This window comes from Chelon labrosus (assembly GCF_963514085.1).
Source record: "Chelon labrosus genome assembly, chromosome: 7".
Lineage (NCBI taxonomy): Eukaryota > Metazoa > Chordata > Actinopteri > Mugiliformes > Mugilidae > Chelon > Chelon labrosus.
In genome coordinates this window covers 649,640-672,352 of record NC_140343.1, presented here as the reverse complement: position 1 = coordinate 672,352, position 22,713 = coordinate 649,640, and the positions used below count along the sequence as shown (strand labels likewise).

At 43.7% G+C, this 22,713-nt stretch overlaps 2 protein-coding genes across 2 annotated transcripts; one reads left to right on the top strand and one right to left on the bottom strand.

Moving 5' to 3' along the window:
• Positions 1 to 428: 428 nt before the first annotated feature.
• LOC311490367 (tetraspanin-33) lies at positions 429 to 3,820 on the bottom strand. Its single transcript, XM_084547811.1, has 8 exons — positions 3,328 to 3,820; positions 2,689 to 2,746; positions 1,991 to 2,115; positions 1,821 to 1,895; positions 1,643 to 1,738; positions 1,424 to 1,552; positions 1,086 to 1,247; positions 429 to 1,003 (listed from the first exon to the last, which is right to left on the bottom strand). Exons 1-8 carry the CDS (start codon positions 3,382 to 3,384, stop codon positions 860 to 862), a joined length of 846 nt encoding a protein of 281 aa, XP_084403937.1. The 5' UTR covers positions 3,385 to 3,820; the 3' UTR covers positions 429 to 859.
• A 316-nt stretch (positions 3,821 to 4,136) lies between these two features.
• On the top strand, positions 4,137 to 9,789 carry LOC311491043 (receptor expression-enhancing protein 6-like). Its single transcript, XM_084548881.1, has 5 exons — positions 4,137 to 4,374; positions 7,242 to 7,335; positions 8,029 to 8,167; positions 8,328 to 8,496; positions 8,577 to 9,789. The coding sequence occupies exons 1-5, from the start codon at positions 4,242 to 4,244 to the stop codon at positions 8,882 to 8,884; spliced, it is 843 nt and encodes a 280-aa protein (XP_084405007.1). The 5' UTR covers positions 4,137 to 4,241; the 3' UTR covers positions 8,885 to 9,789.
• Positions 9,790 to 22,713: the final 12,924 nt, after the last annotated feature.

The window sequence follows — 22,713 nt, the reverse complement described above, 5'->3', positions numbered from 1 at the left end:
AGTTTTGTTTACTTCAGACTGCTTGACAGGAACCATTTCTACCTTCAGACTCACTGAAACTAAACAGACTGATTTCATATAGTACATGATATCATCTATGGTGATGGAGCTCCAGCAATGGCACGTAAGAAAACATGACTCTACTTCTTTTCACTGATGGAGGTGAATCTCTACTAAAAATAAATAAACCAGGACTACCTCCAAAACCATCAGGCATGCTACATATCAGTGCTAAGCTAACTTTGACTACTAGATGGCTGTATTGTGTTAATTACCTGTAGTACCACCATAGGACCACTAGATGGAGGTAAAGGAACATGTATGAACCTGAGGTACAGGGCGATGTTAAATTTAAAGTTTGTGTGTTTTCTCTGTTAGCTGAGGCTAGCTGGTTAGCTGTAGCTATGTGACATCAGTGGAGCAGAGTGGATTGTTGGTAATATTTTATTTTGAATGCACCTCATATTTATGGGGCAAAAATAAGACACTAGCAGAAACAAACTACCAGACACCTTCGCCTAAACAATAGACCAACATCTACACTATCCCATAATACACAGTGACCAACATACTGCATAGTTGTACAGGTAAAACACCTTTAACTGATCTCCTACTTTTCATAATATAAAAAATATATCTGTTCACAATAAATTCTTGAGACAAAGTACAGGTGCTAAACATTAAAACAGGAGCCAGGGTGCAGCAGAAGGTTGGTAGAGGAGCATTTAAAGTAAAAAGAGGTAGTTCAGTTTGTTCACCTGCAGTACAATCGTCAACCTTACGAGTTCACAGTGTCATTCCATCTGATCAACATTCAGGTCCGTCCCTCGTCTTTCTCATCTGTCCCAGTGTTCAGTTTCTACTCGTCGTCAAAGTCTGCAAAAGCCGGATACCAGTAGCTGTCCTTCCTTTCTGTTCTAACTCCAGCTGCGTTTTCTTTCTCATGCCGTCGGACTTTGTTGATCCAGGAGATCTGAGCAGCAGCCAGAGACACCATGCAGATCTGCCAGAGGAAACAGCTTCAAGATAAGAAACTATCACTGACGGCGTGAAACAGAATCCTTTAAAAGCCGTAGGGGTGTTACCTCGAGGAGCAGCAGGCCGGCGGTCAGCCCGGCCACCAGCAGCAGGTTGTTCTTGGCCCACCAGACGATCCTCTCCAGGCAGCCGAAGGTGAAGATGACCTGAGTGGCCGAAGGCTCGTCCTGCTGCTGAACACCGTAACCACACATGGTGTTCAACACGGTCTGAGGAGACATGAGAACACAACCAGTAACACTACCAAAGCATCAGAGGTCAGCTCGGACCACCCACCCACCGGATCTTTTCTTCTTCTACTCCGACCTCACCAGGATGAGAACAGACCCATGGACCCTGACTGGATCAAGATCAGGTAACAGGTTCTAAAGTGTCTGATTCTGACCTGGTTCTGGAGGCGAGTGCAGCAGGAGAAGGGAACTCCACAGGCCTCCAGGCTGGGGTTGGTATCTGAACACTGGAAGTAGATGTTATGAGACCAGTCCTTGTAGGTCTCAACTCCACAGCACTGGAACTACAAACCCAACAAACAGCAGGCGTCACCAACCACACCAGAGTTTATTAAATCAAAGTGTTTCTATGAGTCTGTCACGTTCTTCTTCACCTTCTTCTGGATGAAGTCGATGGCGTTCTCCAGGTCTTGGTCCTCCCTGTAGCGGACAATCGCCTTCATCATCATCTTCTCAGTCCTCTCCATCACCTGACCAACAGCACGGCCCGTTTAGTTTTGTGTTTGGTTGTCTTTAGTTTGATATAATTCCCAGCATGCAGTGTGACGTTACCATGTCAGTGAAGAGGTATCCAACGACTCCGGCCGCGATCTGGAGGAAGAGGATGATGGTCAGGATCGCCAGAAACTGCAGGAACAACAGACGACCAGATCAACCACCGTCACGACCAAAGCAAACAAAACCTCAGAGCAGGAATAAATATCACCAGACGGATGTCGTACCATCTTCAGCAGACAGGCGGCGTTACGCAGCGCCCCGAAACAGCCCAGGAACGTTATGAGGAACATCACTGAACCCACGATGATCAACAGCAGCGCCGGGTCTACCGTCAGAGTGTCGACCACATCTGTCAACACACACCGTAGTATTTCAGAAACAGAAGTAGAAAAGTTTCTGTGTGGAGAAGATGGACGTCACATGTCCTCACACAGAGAGACAGACACGAGTTTAACTGTGATCATCTCAGACCGAGTAAATGTCCAAACATGTGAAGCTCGTGTTCAGGAATGTGTTTGTCTAACCTGTCGCAGAGTCTGGTTTCCATGACGACCATGACTCATATTCATTTCCTGCTTTGAGCTGCAACCAGACAAGAAGCAGCAACACGACAGCTGAGACAAGCTAAGCTAACGTAGCATGATCAGCTGATGTGGATGTAACTTTTCCTTTTCCTTCCGTGGCAACAGACAGGAAACAGGAAGTCCATTAACTTCACTGACCTGTACCACACCCGTAACCATAGCAACTGTACAAAAAGATGATACGCTGGTCTGTGTATAACTCAGTGATCTGTGTTGTATTTGCTGTGTTTTCCTCTTTATCCATCCCAACAGTTTCCTCCAGGATTAATAAAGTTCTTATCTTTAAATGAAACCAATAATAAATTCTAAAGATTAAGATTAATCGTCTGGCGACCAACCTTTCTCTTTGGCAACCTTGGCGTAGATCCCGACCGCGATGAGGACGGCACTCACGACCTGGCCAATCACAGAGCAGCAAAGATTTGTGTTTGCAGTGAGATTATAATCATTTATTTGTCATAGTTCGTTTGTTCTCCACTGACAACGTTTTGTGCTAAGCTAAGCCAAGCTAAGCTAAGCATGTCCTGCCATTTAATTCATGGTTATAAAGGATAAACATCTTTGTGCAGCGCCCCCTGCTGTCTGGAGGCCTCCATGATTTGTTCATGTGAGAAGAGAAATCAGTTCTCTCGTTCTGGGTGGAACATGATAAATCAAAGCATGTGAGTGTTGATATATTTTAGATTGATGCAGAATTGTGAAATGACTTTCAGTTCTATAGTTTTGACTAAATGAAGCTCGATCCTTCCTGCTGACTTTAAGGTGACACACAGATAAATAACATTCATGACATTAAAGTGTTTCCTCTGAGTTCAGTCTTAACTCTGAATCGTTTCTGGTGTAAACAGAAGAAAGTAAAGAGACGTTTTCAGACCGTCTTCTTCCTGTCAGGTAGCTGAGGAGTTGAAATCACTTGGGAGCAGCAGCTTTGGTGAAGTTAATCGTTCCACATTCACTGATCAGATGAAGACACTCACCCACAGCAGGTAGCAGGAGATGAACAACGAGTATTTGATGCCTCTGTATCCTCTCATGTCTCCGATCAGTTGTGCTGTTGGAGGTTTGTTGTCTGCAGGAAGACGTGTGTCGGCCTGCTCCACACATTCCTGCTTCACCCACCTCCCCACGCTGCTGCTGTCGTCCTGAGGAGGAGGTGTCACTGTCAAACCACAGCCAGTCCTCTCAGCGCCCCCCCCAGGCAGCAGAGTTTACTACAGCAGCAACGTGGGTCTGAACTGAACTAACAACCTTCCCTGTTCCTGGATGTTCTAGTTTTATACCTCGTCTTTCTGTTGGTTGGACACTGACCTGGAGTTGAACCCAAACCTCTTTGTTCTGGTTTTGTCCAGTGATGATGAAGGAATTAGTTTGAGTTCAGTTTTTATTGATTTCCTTACCCATCACATCTGGCCAACAGCTGATCAAGTGACTGATTTGTTTATTGATTAATTCTTTGGTTGATTGGTGAATGACTGAGTAATCTATTCACTGATTGCTCTGCTACTGGATTTCTGGATGGGTTTTGATTGAATGATGGATCAATGTGATTTATGGATTGGTCTATTAATTGGTATGTTGATTAATTAATTAAACAGTTGCTTAGTTGCTCACAGTTTGATCGGTCAATTAGTAAAAACTAAAGGCTTTAAAGAGAGCTGAGTTTGCTGCAGGTCAGAGTAATCTGATTACCTGCTCCTTCTGGCTCCTCCTGCTCCTCCTGGCTCCTCCTGGCTCCTCCTGGCTCCTCCTCCTCCTCCTGGCTCCGCCCCCTCCTGCTCCTCATTAAAGCAGATTGCTGCTGTCAGAGGATTACACTCGGCCTGGTTTCCTCTCTCCTGCTGCTCGTTTTGCTTCCTTCCTCCTCTGCTCTCTGAGGACCTGACTGAGGACCATGGGCCTGCTGAACATCCTCTCCTCCATCAGAGACCGAGCTGATAAGTTTCTGAACGAGAAGAACATGGTGACGGATTTTCTGGGGAAGGTGGAGGAGAAAACTGGGATCAGGAAGAAGATCCTTGCAGGGGGTAGGTCAGGTTTGATCTGCTGTGGTTCAGTCTGCTCGGTTCAGCTCAAATATCTTCTGGACGTGTGTGTTGTTTGGATCCAGGACGTTTGTGACGGCCTGTTGCATGTCAGTGGAAACTGAAGAGGATCCAGTTAATCCTCCTGTGAACAGCTGCTGCCTGGAAACAGGAAGCTGCTCTTCATCCTCTTCATAATTATTCATTAACATCTGATTTCACATTTTTTGGGTTGAACTCAGAAACCTGTCCCCATCTTTGTATCTCTGCAGCGTTTTAGCTTCTTTCAGCTCCTAGTTTTGGTTTTGTCTGTTTCAGTCTCAGTGTTTAGAGCTCTAACAGCATCTAGTTGGGTTCATCCAGAACCGTTCAGAACTTCCTGTGGTCCAAACATCTCCTGTCAGAGTCTCTTTATGTCCAGTATCAACAGTTGTTGTTGTCGATCACTTAGCATGCTAGCAAGGTTAGCATTTACAGTTCAATAAAGGTTATTCAAACAAGATTAGCCTCCAGCTAATAGTATCTCTTTCTGTTTCCTCTATTGAATGACGAATCCAAACTACTGCCACCTGCTGGTATTAGAGTAGTTTATATACCAGCTGGTCGTTGGCTGCAGTCTCTGTGGTGCGTTCAAGGGCAGCTTTTTGTTCTGGAGATGTCACAGTTGGCCTTTAGTAGTTCTTTGTTGTTGGGCTGATGATAACTGCAGTGATCAGTAACAGTGATCAGTAACAGTGATCAGTAACAGTGATGGTAGCTGCAGTGATCAGTGACAGTGATCAGTAACAGTGATCAGTAACAGTGATCAGTAACAGTGATGGTAGATGCAGTGATCAGTGACAGTGATCAGTAACAGTGATCAGTAACAGTGATCAGTAACAGTGATGGTAGATGCAGTGATCAGTGACAGTGATCAGTAACAGTGGTGGTAGCTGCAGTGATCAGTAACAGTGGTGGTAGCTGCAGTGACCAGTAACAGTGGTGGTAGCTGCAGTGACCAGTAACAGTGGTGGTAGCTGCAGTGACCAGTAACAGTGGTGGTAGCTGCAGTGACCAGTAACAGTGATCAGTGACAGTTATCAGTAACAGTGATCAGTAACAGTGGTGGTAGCTGCAGTGACCAGTAACAGTGGTGGTAGCTGCAGTGATCAGTAACAGTGGTGGTAGCTGCAGTGACCAGTAACTCAGTGAACATGACATCAGCCTGGTGCCTGGCGCTCACTGTCTCTGGCTCTGAGCGCTGACGTTGAAGCAGATTATCCTCAGAGACAGACAGACAGACAGACAGCAGAGCAGAGCAGAGCGGCCTCATGTGTGAGCAGCAGCATCAGCTGGTCAGAGGTAGGACACTTTTATCCAACACATTCCCTGTTTTTGTTCCTGCAGCATCAGGGAGGAGGCAGAGTCCACTCTGGAAGTTATCCTGGAAGTTTGTTAACCTCTTCAACATGGCTGCTGCAGTGATCTGCTGTAATATGACATGATGTCAGCACGTGCAGCTTCCTGTTAACAATAACGCTACCTTTCTCTCCCCACCAGTGGTTGTGACCATAGACATATATATATGTATATGGTTGTGACGTTTCTCAGTCACTTTGAGTCCATACCTCCTTAAATCCATCACACTGTTTGAGTGGATGGAGATTCAACAACAAGAACTAAGACATGAGATGTTGTCTCTCAGAGACACTGTCTCCATTCAGGTGGACCTGTATTAACTAACTGATTCATTCAATAATAATAAAACGTACAAGTCTTCCTGTTTATAGTTGAATCTTAGTCTCAGTGCTCCACTCAGAACCCCCTCTCTGTTCAGGCTGTTTTGGTTCGGTCTGGCGGGAAAGTTCCCTGGTAACCATGGTAACGGCGGCGCTCCGTTAGAAGTGTGTAGCATCGATGCTAACTGTGCTGCTAAATAATCGCTGTGAGCTCAGCACTGAAAGCACTTTGACTTGAACACATATCTGAACTCCTGCTGACTTTCACCGTTTAACGAGACTTTAGCATCAGAGGTGAGTTAATGCGTTAAAACAGCTGTTAGCTTGTTGTCTTTGCTAGCAGGTTAGCTAAAATGCTATCAGCGCCCAGAGGAAGAACCGTTTTGTGTTCTGTGTTGTTGTTAAAAGCAGCAGGTCATAATGAAAGTGTTATTAAGAATGAAGTGAAGAGACTGAGCTGAAGTGAGTCTTTGTGAGTCAGTTGGTTTCTAACCAGTGGGATTGTCAGTGTGCTAACAAGCTGCTGGAGATCTTTAATGATTCTTCATGGTTTCAGCTTCTTCTCCACTTTATTTTGTAGTAACTGTGACTTTAACTCTGAGCTCTGGGAGACAGCTTTTCTCTCTGTTTGCTGAACTTTTACAAACAATTCAGATTAGATTTAAATTCATTGTCATTGCATATAGTCCAGGTACATACACAACAGAATGCAGAGTGGCATCTAACCAGAAGAAGCTCCTGTTTTATTAGATTAGTGAGTATTTTACAATAATAGAATAGAAAAAGATGTGATACTAATATATAGATTGATATTTGCAGTATGCACAGTCTGATCTATATGTTAGTATTACATCCTTTTATACAGTATTATTGTGAAATACTCACTAATCTACTAAACTAATACTTAGTTATACAGTAGCCATAGCCTGTAGAAATGAATGTGTTGATCAGTGGATGTGAATCATTATGAAGCTGATCATTCAGTTTCATCAGGTACGGTCACATGGGTCATTCTTCTCCACTGAGTAACTATATGTCCCTGATTGAACTGTTTTATTGAAGTAACGGTGCAGGATTTAAAGGATGTGTTCACCTTCCACCACATCAGAAAATACTGCTTTTACCTCTCTGTCTCTGCGTGTCCTCGTCCAGGTGCCGTCTCACTGACTGGACTCTACCTGATGTATGGATATGGTGCCGCCCTCCTCTGCAACCTGATCGGTTTCGTCTATCCAGCGTATTATTCGTGAGTTTCTGGTCTTTTGATGCTGATCTGTGTCAGCTTGGATCCTCTCAGCAGAACCACAGATATGAAACTGATTCAATAACTGACGTTCTATCCAAATATAGCACAAAGTTCTGATAAATGAGCTAAAGAAGGACTGAACGTCCATTTGCTCGTTGATGAGTTCATCAGCTGACCAGCAGGTGGAGCTGATTCTCCAGACGGTGCCATTAAACCACTGCAGAAGAAGAATAGTCATCGTTAAAGAATTAGCTAAACTAACATAAGATAAGAGAACATGAGAACAGATCAGATAAGCTCAGCTAACAGCAACGGTGACGTAGCTGACGTCCTCTTCAGTGTTTTTCAGTAACGAGGTAAAGAGAAGATATTTCTGAGTGACTGGTGGAGATGTTCAAACCAGACTGAGACCAGATTATTATTATGGCCTGAAATGTGTTGATGAGTCTGTTCATTGTAGCTGGATGTCGTCAGCGTAGGGGCTGATTCTATGGAGAGAGTTTGTAGATCTGCTGCCAGAGGTTGAATGAAACCAGCAGCGTTGGTGATAACAGAGGCAGACGGTGAATGTGATCCACTGAGAACTAGTCTTGAAGTGTTTGATCCCTTCTCCTGAGGCTTCAGAAACAGAAGCTCTGATGCTGCTTGAAAGATAAACATCTTTCTCTGTGGAAACTTTCTGACTTCCTGCAGAATCAAAGCGATTGAAAGCCCCAGCAAAGAAGACGACACAAAATGGCTGACGTACTGGGTGGTGTACGGCGTCTTTAGCCTGGGCGAGTTCTTCTCCGACATCTTCCTCTACTGGTTCCCCTTTTACTACGCTTTCAAGGTGAGAACTGACTCAGGACACGGAGCGATATCCTGTACATCCACACTGAGCGCTCTGCTAGAACACCGTTGGCATTAAACCGGTCCTCGGTGCCGTTAAGGTCGGCTCAGCCGGTACTGGTCCAGTAAATCCACAGCTTGTCCGTCCTCTGCGGTTCCAGTGTCTCTTCCTGTTGTGGTGCATGGTCCCGATGTCCTGGAACGGCTCCCAGATCATCTACGACAAGGTGGTTCGGCCCGTCTTCCTCCGCCATGAGGCCACAGTGGACAACATGGTCAGCAACCTCGGAGGGAAGGCCATGAGCGCCGCCGAGAACCTCACCAGAGAAGGTAGGACCGATCCCAGACCACGGCTCTCACGGCAGTTTGAAATATTTAACTGTGCTTCTCTGGCCTCCTCTTCTTTTCAGTCCTGTCCACTCTGGTGAAGAGTAAAGCCTTGGTGTCTCCGGCGCCGCAAGTCGCTCAGTCTGAACCTAGAAGTTTACCAAGTTCATCAGCAGAGACGTCAGCAGCTAAAGTCGAAGAGAGAGTACGTAAACCACATCTGCTTTCATCCTCCTATCATTCTGTCCCCCTCAGACCAGTCCCTGTCCATCTGTCTGGACCAGTTTATTCCATCTGTCCTCTTAGAGACACACACCTTGTTGAGGTCTCTTCATATTTCCAGGAGATCTTAGTTGATCATTTAGTTTATTTTAGCACATTTGATCCATAAATACATTTATAACTTCCAACACAGGTTGAAGCCTCTAGATTTTATCACCTTGTGTCTCCTCTAGCATCACTTTCATCAACAGTTTGTGGTTTTGTGTTGGAACAAGAGATAAATGGATGTTTCACTAACCCAGATGTCCTCTCACCTGTTCCAGCCTTTCCTGGGTTAACCAGTTTGGTAAGTGGGCTGGTTTGGTGTTGGTAAAGTAGCCTGTTGGTGTGAAGAGAGTTAGCATGTACCTCAGTGACCCTGGTAGAACCTCAGTGCTCTGATGGTTTCTTGGCATTTCTTCTTCGGTGGTGCTGCAGACTTGGCTGCACCAGCTCCCTGGGCTCATTGGTTTTTAATTGTTGGACCAGACGTCGTTCCATCAGACGAACCTAGAAGAGAAAGAGCAGGGAAACTAATCTTGACCCTTGTGGGACACCGTCATGGGTTTGATCTGAAGCCATCAGCTCTAGATGTTGTTTAAGAGATCAGTGAGAGAAAAACTAATTAACTGGTGACATGTGAAATACCCAGAATATTGTATTAGCAGCAAAGACAACAGTGTTTTATTTCAGAAGAAAGTAAAGAAAGAAAAGAAAGTCAAACATTAAGTTTCATTCATTCCTCTATAAAGTTTATATAAATAAAGTTCTTCTTGGTGCTGCTCTGGAGGTTTCATCCTCTGGAACAAGATCTGGATTGTTATTGATGCTTTAGAAACAAATTGGACTGGAAGAAGTTTTTGTTTCTCTCCATCTTGCTTGGTAACGGGAGTCGCACCAGGAAATCTAGTTTCTCAGTGGAGCTGGACTCTAATCAGGCAGGGAGAGCTGGTCCTCCCTTGTTCTCTGTCAGATGAAGAGTTTGTTGTTTTATTCTTTTATTTCTCTCTTTGCCAGATGGACCTTGATAATAAAGTAGTGTGACACCCCAGGGCAGGACATTCATTTTAACTGACTCCTTTATTGTCTGACTCTTCTTGAAATGTACAGTTTGGGTCTTTGGATGTTTAATTTCTATCCTGAAACAGAAAGTAAAGTTTGTGAAACAGTCTCTGGGTTTGACAGGTAAATTAAAACATCACCTGCACATGAAGACATGGTATGTTTTAGCATTCTCTACCTTCATTCCTGATGATCTCCTGACTTAAAGCTTCAATGAACACGAACAGAGCTCTGCCTGGTCCCTCTCTCTGACTCCAAGGAGTTTGATCTGGTTGAGTCATTATTCAACTGTAGAAGGGTTTTAATTGTAGCTTCTGGTTTTAACTGTTGGTTGTCTCTGTCATTTGTCTGCACATCAGGATGGACTCAGTGTAGACTGACGGTAAGTTCCTCCTGCTGATGAATAAACAAACTCAGAGGCCTCTTATCTCTGAAACACTAAATCATTTAGGAGGAAGATGTGGAACCTCAGTCATGGTTCTAGTTTCCTGATCTGAACGTTGGTTTTCCTGAATCTACAACAGAGAGCAAAGTTAACGTGACCCACACATTGATGGGAAATCAGACCGGACCAGAACTGTACTTCCTGTCATTTAGTTCATTCAGATTTTAAAAGGAGAACATTTGAGGTTCTGGTCTGTAACAGAGACAAATAAAACATGAAGCTTGTCCAGTAACAGCTTTCAGTGCTCGACAAGATTCATCATCTTCACAGAGAAACAGAAATATTACATGTTCAACACTGTTTGTGTTGCACTGATCATCAACTGGAAAGAATCATTTGAAGTGTCTAATATATCGGTCGGTGTTGTTTGCAGGAGGCTGAAGTCATGAAGCCATAATAAACCTCATCACCTTGTGTTTCTGTTCTACAGCCTGTCTAATAGCACCAGAGGAAGAGGAGGAGCCTCAGTGAGGAAGAGGAGGAGCCTCAGTGAGGAAGAGGAGAGAGTGAAGGTTTCCCTCTTCATCCTGGAGCCTCCTGTTTCTATCACATGTGTTTTATATCTGTCTTCATTTAAAGATCCACCCTTGATCTAGTAGCTGTCACGTTTCTGCCATAACATTATGACCACCTTCCTGACTCCTCTAGACCTCTGAAGGTGTTCCAGATCCTTTAAGTCCTGCAGGTTGAGAGGTGGAGCCTCCATGGATCAGACTAGTTTGTCCACGACGTCCCACAGACGCCGGACTGGACTGAGATCTGGTTGAATCTGGAGTCAACACCTTGAACTCATTCCTGAAGCAGGGAGCATCATCCTGCTGAAAGAGGCCTTTAGGGAATCCTGTCTCCATGAGAGGGTGGACATGGTCTGCAGCGATGCTGAGGGAGGAGCTACGAGTCAAAGGAACATGAATGAAAGAACCCAAGGTCTCCCAGCAGAACATGGACCAAACATCACACTGACTCCACCGGCTGGTCTTCTTCACACCACACTGGCCAGCCTTAGCACCACACCTGCATCAGTGATCCTTGGTCCATGACCCTGTCTCTGGTTCTTCTCCTTCCTTGGACCACTGCTGATTGGTTCTGACCACTGCAGACCAGTAACCTGGAGATGTTCTGACTCAGTCGTCTCGTCATCACAGACTTGTTTTTTTAAAATGAGATTACACACTAAAAACCCCAGAGTTAAAAACGGACCCAGCACTGATTTACTTTACAAACACTTTACTTTAATTTTGACCTAGAATTATTTTTGGATCATTGTTGATGGTTTTTCATGCTGAAAGATCTTTATTTATATTCGTCGCCATGGCTACTCTCTGCTCCCACTATATTCAACCATGAGTTGTGCTGAACGAGCTCAAACTGGACCAGATTTGACCTGATGAGTTTTAGTGGCTGTGACATTATTGATATCGGACCATTGATAAGAAATAAAACCTGTTGATAAATCTAAACGTCTCAGATCACGTCCATTTACATCCGCCCATCTGAAGTTGAGCTGCAGCGGCTACAGCCTTAGCGTGGTATTCCAGACGTCTTTGTCCCGAGCCACAAACTCTACGTCCTCATGAGGGATCGCAGCCCAGTCGGTCCCTCCACTGAAGTCTGGACTTACCCAGAGGAGCTAGCTAATGGTATTTAGTGAACGGAGACATGCAACTAGAACTTATTCAATTTAATTCAATTTATCTATATAGCGTCAATAACAATGCAAATCGTCTCAAGACGCTTTACAAAACTGAAACCCCCAGAGCAACCTGAAGGCAACGGTGGCAGGAAAAACTCCCTTTTAACAGGAAGAAACCTTGAGCAGAACCAGCTCATATGGAGGAACCATCTGCCTAAGGCCAGCCGGGTACAGACATAAGAAAGAGAGAAGAGAACAGCAAGATAAACATCCATCTGTCATAGATACACATATCTGACTAAAGCGTACATGTGGAATCTGATGATACAAACTGATGATGTTACATGACAGTTTGAAAATGTAAGAGGAATCACAGGCAGGTTGGAGAATTGTTATCTAATCTAATGACCAATCTTTAGAGGAGAAACCAAATCTACAAATGACAAAACTTTATTTATTGTCACTGCACACACGTGCATTTTTGATGAAGGCCTCGGTCCAACCCTTGACGTAGGACATAAAAGAGTCTATTGTGTAATACAGCTGAGCCATGCAGCCATCTTTAGTGTCTGTGCAAAGGTTTTTAATTTGGTAGAAAGAAAAACTAAACCCCTAAAACAATGCAACGCTTTTCTACCAGAAAAAAGTAGAAATTTAGTTGAACTGTTGATTTGACAAAAAAAAAGAATAAACAAGGAGGAACTCAAATGTTATTTTTGATGGAATTTAATGAAACTGAATTAAAGGAACTAAAATGAAAAATGAGGGAACAAACCGGAGTACCCGGGGAAAACCCTCCGTACTAAAGTAGACAGCAGCACAAGCTGACAGAAGCTGAGGACAGGGAATCAAACCCTCGCCTTGTAGCTGTCAGGTTGTACTACTGTCCAGTGAGGTGAGTCTTAGAACTCTAAAACTGACCTCACATTAAAGGGGAACTACTGTTGTTACAACCTGGACCTGGACCTAGCATAAAATACCATCGTTTACTCACCCATGTAACTTTTGTGTCATTTGCACTTGTTCAGGAGATTAGATCTGCGTATATACATGTAGTGGGAGTGACTGGGGCACCGAGATGCAGCCTCTAAGTAACGCATTATCTGCCACGAAACTCAGATAATGCGTTACTTAGAGGCTGCGTCCCCAGTCACTCCCACTACATGGATATACGTGGATCTAATTATCTCCTGAACGAGTGCAAATGACACAAAAGTTATATGGGTGAGTAAACGATCATAACATATGCTAGAAATAAGGTCCAGGTTGTAAAAACACTAGTTCCCCTTTAAGAGAACCCCTGCTCCACTGGTCTGTGTCTTGCAGAAACCAGTAGAACAGAAGGTATTCCCATGATTTACACGGGACTGATGTTAACTGAACGGCTGCAGAGCTTCCTGGTAGGTTTCATCAGATGTTCTTTAAAGGAAGCCACGATCACTCTGTCAATCACTGGTCGGTCAAGCTCCATGAAAATCACGACATTGTCTTCAGATTTCCACTTTTTGCAGAGGTCCTTCAAAACAGCCTTGTGGAGGTTCCTGAACCTTTCCTTGGGTATGTTCACATTGTCTCGCTTGAATTCATCCCAGATTTTGTTGAACAGCCCGTAGCGGATGGCCTCAAACTCGTCCATATCGTATCTTATCTTTGCTTTTGCAAAGGCCCGTGAAATTAGGCTCTCAACAAAAACGTTGACACGCAGTTTGCACCTTTCTTGATCATCTCTTGAGGCTTCATCAAGTGATTCTTCTTCTCCAGATCTTGTCAGACTCAGATTTTCATCCTCCACTACCATAATCTCCAGAGAGGACGCTTCCATCTGCTCAGTGCCTCGGGCTGGTTTGTCTTTGGATGACTGCTGTTGTTCAGTGACCTCCACGGTGCTGGTCTCTGCTGAGATACGGGCAGGGGTAACGTCTGGTGATTGAGTTGATGCCACTCCAACGCGTCGTTTCGTAAACAAGCCTCTAAATGCGGACCTCAATCTCTTCAGAAAAGATCTCTGTTTTGGACTTGTGGCTGGAGCAGGTGTCTCCTCCACATCCTGGACTTCTTCAACCTCAGATTGAGCAGTGCTGTCCTCAACTACTCTGTCCAGAGAGGAGCCATCCATCTGCTCAAAGTCTTGGGCTGGTTTGTCTTCTGGTAACTGGTGTTGAGGCACAGGGATCTCCATGGTGGTGGCCTCTGGTGAGATGCGGGCAGGGGTCACAGCAGGTGGTTTCACAAAGAAGCCACCAAATGCGGTACTCACTCCTTTCAGAGTCAATTTCTTCTTAGACTTTGGACGTGTGGCTGGAACAGGTCTTTCTTCCAGACCCTGGACTTCTTCAACCTCAGGCTGAGCAGTGCTGTCCAGAGAGGAGGTTTCAAAGTCTTGGGCTGGTTTGTCTTCAGGGTCTATGAGCACCACAGCGGTGGGCTCTGGAAATTGCTCATCAGGGACAGTGACCAGCACAGTAGTGACCTGCTGCTGAGGCCCAATGATCTCTGCAGAACCATCTTCTGATGACTTTACTGATGCTGATCTAACTACAGCAGGGCACACCGTGAAAATCCTTTTAGCAAAAAAGCCTATAGTCTTGATTTTCACAGACAGTTTCTTCTTGGACTTTGGGCGAACAATTGAAGCCTTGCTCTCTGCCAAGCTCTTGGTCTCTTTATCAGACTGAGCGCTTTCATCCTCCACTACTATAATCTCCAGAGAGGAGGGTTCCATCTGCTCAAAGTCTTGGGCTGGTTTGTCACCTGGTAAGTGATGCTCAGGTACAACCACCTCCACAGCGTTGCCTGCCTGAAACTGCTGCTCAGGTACAATGAGCACCACAGCAGCAACATCTGGAAACTGCTGCTCAGGTACAATGACCTCCACAGTGGTCACCCGTGGGACGTCTGTTGACTGTGTTGATGACACTGTGGATGAAGGTTTCACAAAGAACCCTTTAATCATGCCCCCCAATCTCTTCAGGGACAGTCTGCACGTCCTGCATTCAGGACTCTTGTCCTCGTCATCTTCAGACTTGGCAGCGTCATCCTCAACTACTTTATCCTTGAGAGAGGAGGAGTCTGGGGTTGTTTCTTCTTGGATCTCCTCTCTCTCTGTGTCAGCTTCTGTTGTTATAGTCTCACAGCTCTCCTTGACTCCTGTGGAGGCTGTCTCCTGGGTGTCTGTGTCTAACGACTGAATGCAGCTTTCAGCTTTTCTAGACTCCACATCTTCTGACTTTTTGTCAGCGTCCACGTCTTCCGGGGGGGTGACCACGCATTTCTTCTTACTATGTGTTCGAGGTTTGCGCTTCACCTTCCCAATGAATTCTTTCAACATCTTGCTGATATAACGAACCATAGCTTCAATTCTTCTTTTGGGAGGGACGTGCTCTTTAACTTCAGACTCTGAAGCGTCCTCGCCAGCAGAGAGGACAGAGTTGACGCTCTCAGCCACGTCTTGGGCAATTAAGCTGGTCAACACCTCTGAGCTCTCAGAGCGGACCACTTCTTTAACGTCCAGGACTTCAGCAAAGGTTTGAGAAAGTGTGTCGCCCAAGCTGGACAAGACAACATCCTCAGAGATAAGACGTCTCTGTTTGATTTTCTCCAGCAAGGATTTGGAAATGAGCACTATCAAGTCTCTGATCAGCTGTGCCAGCAAATATTGGATATCATCGTCTGGTTTACCGGATCTCAAACATGCCCACTGGTCCGGTGTGATCGTGATAAAAAAGGATTCGATCAGTGGACGAACCGTGTCCACTGTGATCTGTGGGATCTCCTCTGTCTGGGAACGTCTCCTTCTGTCCATTGGAACTGTTGTTGGTGACGTGTTGCGATACATTATCTTGGATGCGCTGGTTTATGGGTTTTAAAGTCTACCAACTTACCTGAATGTCGTCGTGAAGATCAAGAGAATCTCTGATGAATCTGTGTCGTAAGAACAAGATTTAACTTTTAAAGTGTGTCACTTAACTGAATGTCGTCGGTTTAGCGAAGATGAAGAGAATCTCTGATGAATCTGCTCCTATTTAAACTATCCAGGAGATCAAAGGCAGCATGTCTTTGATCTTTGCTAACTGTGGGCGGGGCTTAGGAGATTCCATCTCAGACTGTGACATCATCACAAGATCAAAGGAGTTTGACCTCACCAGTGAGGTCACATGTCTGACATCATCACAGGGCTCTTACTGTTACCATGGTAACATCATGTGGCCCTCAACAATCAGTCGAACTACAGACACAGGTTCCATCATTTATTTAGTATAATAAAGAGTTTATTACTGAATCAACCGTTTTCAGTTAATTTCCCACGTTTCCATCAGCGTATTGTAGAATTTTACCAAAATTCTTTTCCTCATGACAACAATGGACATTTGTGTTAACAGTGAATTCAGAGAACACTGCGACCTGTCGTGACGTTTGTGTGGAGGTCTATGTCAGGATATCAGAGTCACACTGACACTTGCTGGTCGACTCCGACCAACACAACCCGACTCAGATCTGATTCTTTACCCAAAAGCTTTCAACGACCAGTAGGGCACCTCCTGCCCCAGCACAGCGTGAGATGAGGGGGGCAGGGTTAGGTGTTAGGGTTATTACATTTCTTTTTGTTTCTTTTATTTGCACGTAGGTTTTAGTTTGTAGTTTGGGAACAAGGTAGCTGGTGTTTTGTTGTTGTTTTGTCCTGGGTTCACCCTGAAGCAGCGCTTCGCTTTGGATATAGATTTATGTATAACTCACTTGTAACTAACTACAAAGTGGTCACATTTGCTGCTCATCTCGTTCCTCGCCTTCTTTTTATGTTACATCCTCTAACCCCTAGACCGTCACGTAACATCTCTTTAGACCAGTTTAATGTGAATCCAGGTAACAGTCTGGATCAACACTGATCCCTTGTCAACGTCTTCATCATTTATAAGGTTGGATCAGACATTACAGAGAAAAGAGGAAGCGAGGTGGACGTTTAGAAGCAGAATGATGTCAGAGCATAATCATGAGATAACTTGTTCATAAACACAATGAGGTGAAACCATGAAGGGTGAACACATTTAGAGGAAAACGTCCAGGCTTGTAACGTGAATGTTTGACTGTTTCACTTCATATCTGGACTTATACATGAGAAGGATTCATTGTAGGGACCACATTTATGGACAGTTTTAGCTAAATGCTAAATGCTAATCCATCATCCACTCTACTGTCCACTGTGTCAGTAAAAGGTCAGAGGTCAATAACTTCATTTACCTAGTAAAGTTCTTAGATGAGACTTCTTTAACTTCATAGTTATCTTAGTGACTGTGATGGAGGCTGAATAAATATCAGAGTAGTTTGTAGCATGGTTTATATCAAAGTATCAAACATACTACAAATGTTTCCCTTTGTTTTAGAGTAATGAACAACAAGTACAGGATGGTAATGTTTACATTTAATAAACTTTTACAAAACATTTTATGTTTTAAAACATACTGTTGTTACGGCCACAACTCTGACTCAGTGTGACCCCTAGTGGACACATTAGGAACAGCAGTTACTTTTATTGAAGGATTCCAGTTGATGTCTTCAGTGTAGTTTTCATTCCAGATTTATACATAAACTAACTGATCACAAACAGCTGCTGTTATTTCATTAATTCTTTATGAGTGAGGATGCAAAGAAATCGTGCTCGTTCTGCATTTGTTGGCGGAAGATGCGATTGGCCAATGCAATCTGATCGGGGGTGGTCAGATACTTGTTGAGCAGCGCCTTGTAGTGTTTCTCTGGGTGGCCCTGTGAGTTGTCCTTCTTCCAGGTGAAGTAGGCGTTGCAGGTGGTTTCCTTGAGCTGAGTGGCCAACCACAACCAGAGCCTGGCGCAGGGAAGCAGAGCCACCACGAAGTAAATGGCCTCCTCGTTCTGCATGATGTTGCTGTAATCAGACAGGTACTTCTCCATGGCAGGTGTCGGGATGATGTCTGACACATCCTGTGGATGAAACAGGATGACATATTATACACACAAGACCTGAAAGTAGACAAAGAACCCAACCAAACACAGACAAATGAGCCAATATTACATATCAGAGAATAATGAGCCTATATTACATATCAGAGAGGAGCTCCTCCAGGATTAAATCAGAGTCCATGTGTTCAGAAGTGTTTCCATCAATGTAATGAGACTCAGGTGTGGTTCAGTTCCTGGTTTAGTTTCAATAAATCAGGGATTTGTCTCAGTCTGATCTTCACAACACATGTTTGTGGACAAAGGAGCTTTCTGAGGAGCTCAGAGAAAGAGTTGTTGTTGCTCATCAGGCTGGAAAAGGTTCCAGAACCATCTCTAAAGAGTTTGGAACCCACAAATAATCCACAGTCAGACAGATTGAAGACGACTGTTCCCCTCCACAGGAGTGTGACGACTGATCAGCAGTTACCAGAAACATTTAGTTACAAGGAGGTCACAGCAGATACTGGAGACAAGGAGGACATGATATGTAATATTGGCTCATTTTAGTCTAACGTTTCTGTCTCATGGTTGGTTGTGTTTGTCTTTGTCGACTTTCAGGATGTTTTGAGTCACTTTTATGTAGAAATGTAGAAATCTTTGAACCTGCACTATAAATAATTGAATCTTATTTAATGGCTGAGAAACGTTGGCTGGTTTCTTACTGTGAGGTTGAACATCTTCAGTGCTCCCTTGGCGTATTTCTTGTAGCTGTTATATCTGTCCAGCATGAATTGACAGATGTCTTCAGGGCTCTTCACTTTCTGACACATCTTCTCCAACATGTCAGTGACCTTCACCAGGTAGTTGAGGTCCTGGATGGTGAAGCTGACGTAGTGGTCGGCCTCGAGGTCTCCGAGCTCCATGTTCTGCAGAAACGGTACCTCCAGAGTCTGCTTGGCGATGTCCAGACTTTTTGTCCACAGGAGGTCGTAGACGTCGGTACAACGATCTGCAGATGAAAATGTTTGACGTCTCATGTTGAAGTAACTCTGAAGCTTGTTTTATCAAATGAATCATTTACGATTCAGTGGAACTGAACACTGAACCCTAAGACAACAGTCAGTTAGAGAAATTAAATACTTTCATTTCAGAATCTAAAAATACTAATAAGATGGAAATAAAATAAAAATATATGAAACATGTAAGATGCATAAAAACTAAATATTGCAGAGGATGGTTAGATTAAATTATAATAGAGTCTGTTTAATTAGACTGATGTAAGTTTATTATATTAAACTGTGACTGGTCTGAATGTTACTGTGATTATTAGGGAAGCTGCTTGGTCACAGTTGCTCATAAAAAGTAAAGTAAAAATAAAAATAAATGAAGATGGTTACAAAAAATAAATAATAAGATATAGCAATAAAATAAAAATAACTAAAATAGAAATACAATTATTTAAGTAAAAATCTAGTAAAAATAAAAAGAAATAGTAGAATAAAGATTGGTAGAGCTAGCAACAGTGTTAAACATAAAGTAGAATGAAGAGACTCCATGTTCAGCATGTGATGCCTCAGTCTGTCTGTGATGCCGTTTAAAAACCTTTCGTTGGCACACCCAGGAATCCACCTACACCAGGAACACCCTCACACACTTCCTGGTTCTCTGGGTGGAACAAATACCCAACTCTGGAGTGATTCAGCTGAACTCTTCTTTATCAGGAAGTGAAAGACAAACACTTTACTTTCTTTATCACATCTGAAACGTTCCTGAGAAAATCTGAGATCTTTATCAACGGACAACAGATTTTGATCTGCAGCTTTAAGAACACAATGTACTCATGTCGTGAAGGTTATAGATAGATAGATAGACAGATAGATACTCCTTCTAGTTTGAATAGAATTCAGAAACTGAACACAAATCTTTAAAGTTGATCTGATTTCTCTTGAACTTCAGATGAAATAGATTAAAAAGCTCAGAAATCAAAAAGTGTAGGAGTTATTCTCCACTCTGTTTGGACTAATACTGATTAATGAACATTCATCGTTTAGAGACTCAAGACTTTAAGACATAAGACATGTTTATGAAATGACCTTGTCCTTGGCTAAGGAGGATCAAACCAAGGAAGGCTACTGGCCCTGATGGCATCAGCTCCAGACTCCTCAAGGACTGTGCAGATCAACTCTGGGATTTTTCTGCACATCTTCAACTTGAGCATCAGTCTGGAGAGAGTCCCGCTCCCCAGAGAGCTGAACCACTTCAGGCCAGTAGTCCTGACTTCTCATCTGATGAAGACCATGGAGAGGATCATCCTGAGCCACCTCCGTCATCTGGTGAACAACAACATGGACCCGCTGCAGTTTGCCTATCGACCAGGCAAGATCATTTCCCTTATGTGGGATTAATAAACATGTCTTATCATCTTATTCCACCTGCATCTGTCCTCATCTGATCACATTTGAACCTCAAACCCTAATCTGTGAAGAAAAAGTTTAACATTGTTGTTGGTTTAGACCTGGTCCAGGTAATCAGATTACTCTGAGGTTCTACAGATTCTGGTTCACAAACACTAACATCCCTCCTGAGGGATCTGGTCTCTAGTGTCCAGGTTAAACAGGTCCAGGTGTGAACACTGATCTGGTCTCTAGAGTCCAGGTTAAACAGGTCCAGGTGTGAACACTGATCTGGTCTCTAGAGTCCAGGTTAAACAGGTCCAGGTGTGAACACTGATCTGGTCTCTAGAGTCCAGGTTAAACAGGTCCAGGTGTGAACACTGATCTGGTCTCTAGAGTCCAGGTTAAACAGCTGTGGAGACACATTTATCTTCAGACCAGGTAGATGGACACAGGGACTTAGAGATGATGTGGGTCTGACTGTTTGTTATGTCACAACTTCAGTGAGACGATGATCAGACTGAAACAAACTAACTTCTCCATTGATCAGACGGAATTCACTCGATTACCCAAAGTCAGTTTGATTCATTGAGAAACCAAACTGAGTTCCTGAAACGTTCTCTTTCCTCTGATGAACTTCCTCTTTAACCTGAACTGGAGAGACGTTGTGAAGGAGACATTACACATGACAACACAGCACACGGAGAACATCTTTACTGAGACTTTTGGGTCTGTGCATTTGTTTGGTGTTTTTTAAGTTTCATTTTAAAACCAGTAACGAAAACTGGACAAACAACTGTTGATCAATTTTTATTTTTAAATCCAAAAATCTAAAATAGAAACCTTTCATTTACTGTGTATTCTAAAAGTGAACAGAGAGAGTTAATCTCAGTCTTAATGTTGTTTCTCCTGACGTGATTTCTTGTCCTTGACTGAAGCAGGCAGTAGTCTCCATGGTGACCACTGGTCCAGGTCTCTCTGGTCTCTCTGGTCCAGGTCTCTCTGTGGTCCAGGTCTCTCTGGTCTCTCTGGTCCAGGTCTCTCTGGTCTCTCTGGTCCAGGTCTCTCTCTGGTCCAGGTCTCTCTGGTCCAGGCCTCTCTGGTCTCTCTGGTCCAGGTCTCTCTGGTCCAGGTCTCTCTGTGGTCCAGGTCTCTCTGGTTATATGTGGTTTTCGATGTCTCAGATTTCTCCAACATGTTTTACCTTAAGTTCCAACTTCCTGTCAGTATTAGCGTGTGGGGGAGGGGCTTAAAGGGGAGGGGCATGGGTATTCTCATTAACATATATAATTGGGGGCGTGGTCGCTTTGAGTGACGAGCTGTGTCTCTCGGCTAGCCCTCACCAGAGCTAACGGCTAACACCAACACGTCCTCCAGTTTTATCAGTAAGTGAATTTCCAGTATATTTGTATGTTTGGTGTCTTTGTCCAACACAGCTGGTCTGCTAGCTGGACTAGCTAACTAGCTAACTAGCTAGCTGGACTAGTTAACTAGCTAACTAGCTAACGGAGTAGCCTTAGCTAAGCTAGCCTTCCGGTTGTTTTATCGAGGACAGGAGTCATGGTGTTCATGTGACAGCAGGTAACATATCAACTAAACAGCTGTTTGACCTCGGAGACATTTGTTCTCGGTCGTCAGAGACTCTTTCTGTTTCGACGACATATTTTCCGAGGCGCGGTCATGTCTAGTGATGGCCCTCTGACACCTAGTGATGGCCCTCTGACCCGAGGCTCCGACACATGCGCGGTAGCTCATGAAGCAAGTAGGCTCGTTCGAGATGTCTGCGCCTGTCTGAGCCTTAGGTGCTTACGTCAACGTGATCTTACGCCGACTGTAGGGGTGGAGCATAAAACGGCTGCAGACAAGTTTTATTTTTTTATTTTCCTTTATTGCAAGATGCAAAAACACAATACACAAAAGCATATTCAAATACAATTACAGAACGTTGTTGCTTTCAGAACTGAGCGTGGCATTTCTTACATTCACAAAAAAGAAAGGATATAAACAGAACAATAATAGAAAGTAAAGCAATAGAAAAGAAAATCTTAAAGGGGATCAATCAAAAGTGAATGTTGATAAACTGTCATACAGCTGTAGAGCTTTCTTTGATTTCATAAATTTTAATGAATCAAAGTAGAGGTGCAGATCTTTTAAAAAAATGTTGAAATGTGGGGTAGTTTTTGAAAATTTACATTTGTGTAGAAAGTATTTAGCGAGTATAACCAGGTTATTTATGTTATATTCTAACTTTCTGTCCTCCATTATGAAACCAAATCTCACATTATTATAGGTTAGGGGTGGTACATCTATATTATTATAGGTTAGGGGTGGTACATCTATATTATTATAGGTTATCCAATTTTTGAAGTCCTTCCAAAACAAATCAGATAGATTGCAAGAGAATATTAAATGTTCAAGTGTTTCTGCTTCTGTTTTACAGAAGGCACATTCATTACAATCCAAATTAAATTTAAGTCTTAGGAATTCACCGCAAGGATAAATGTCATTTATTGTTT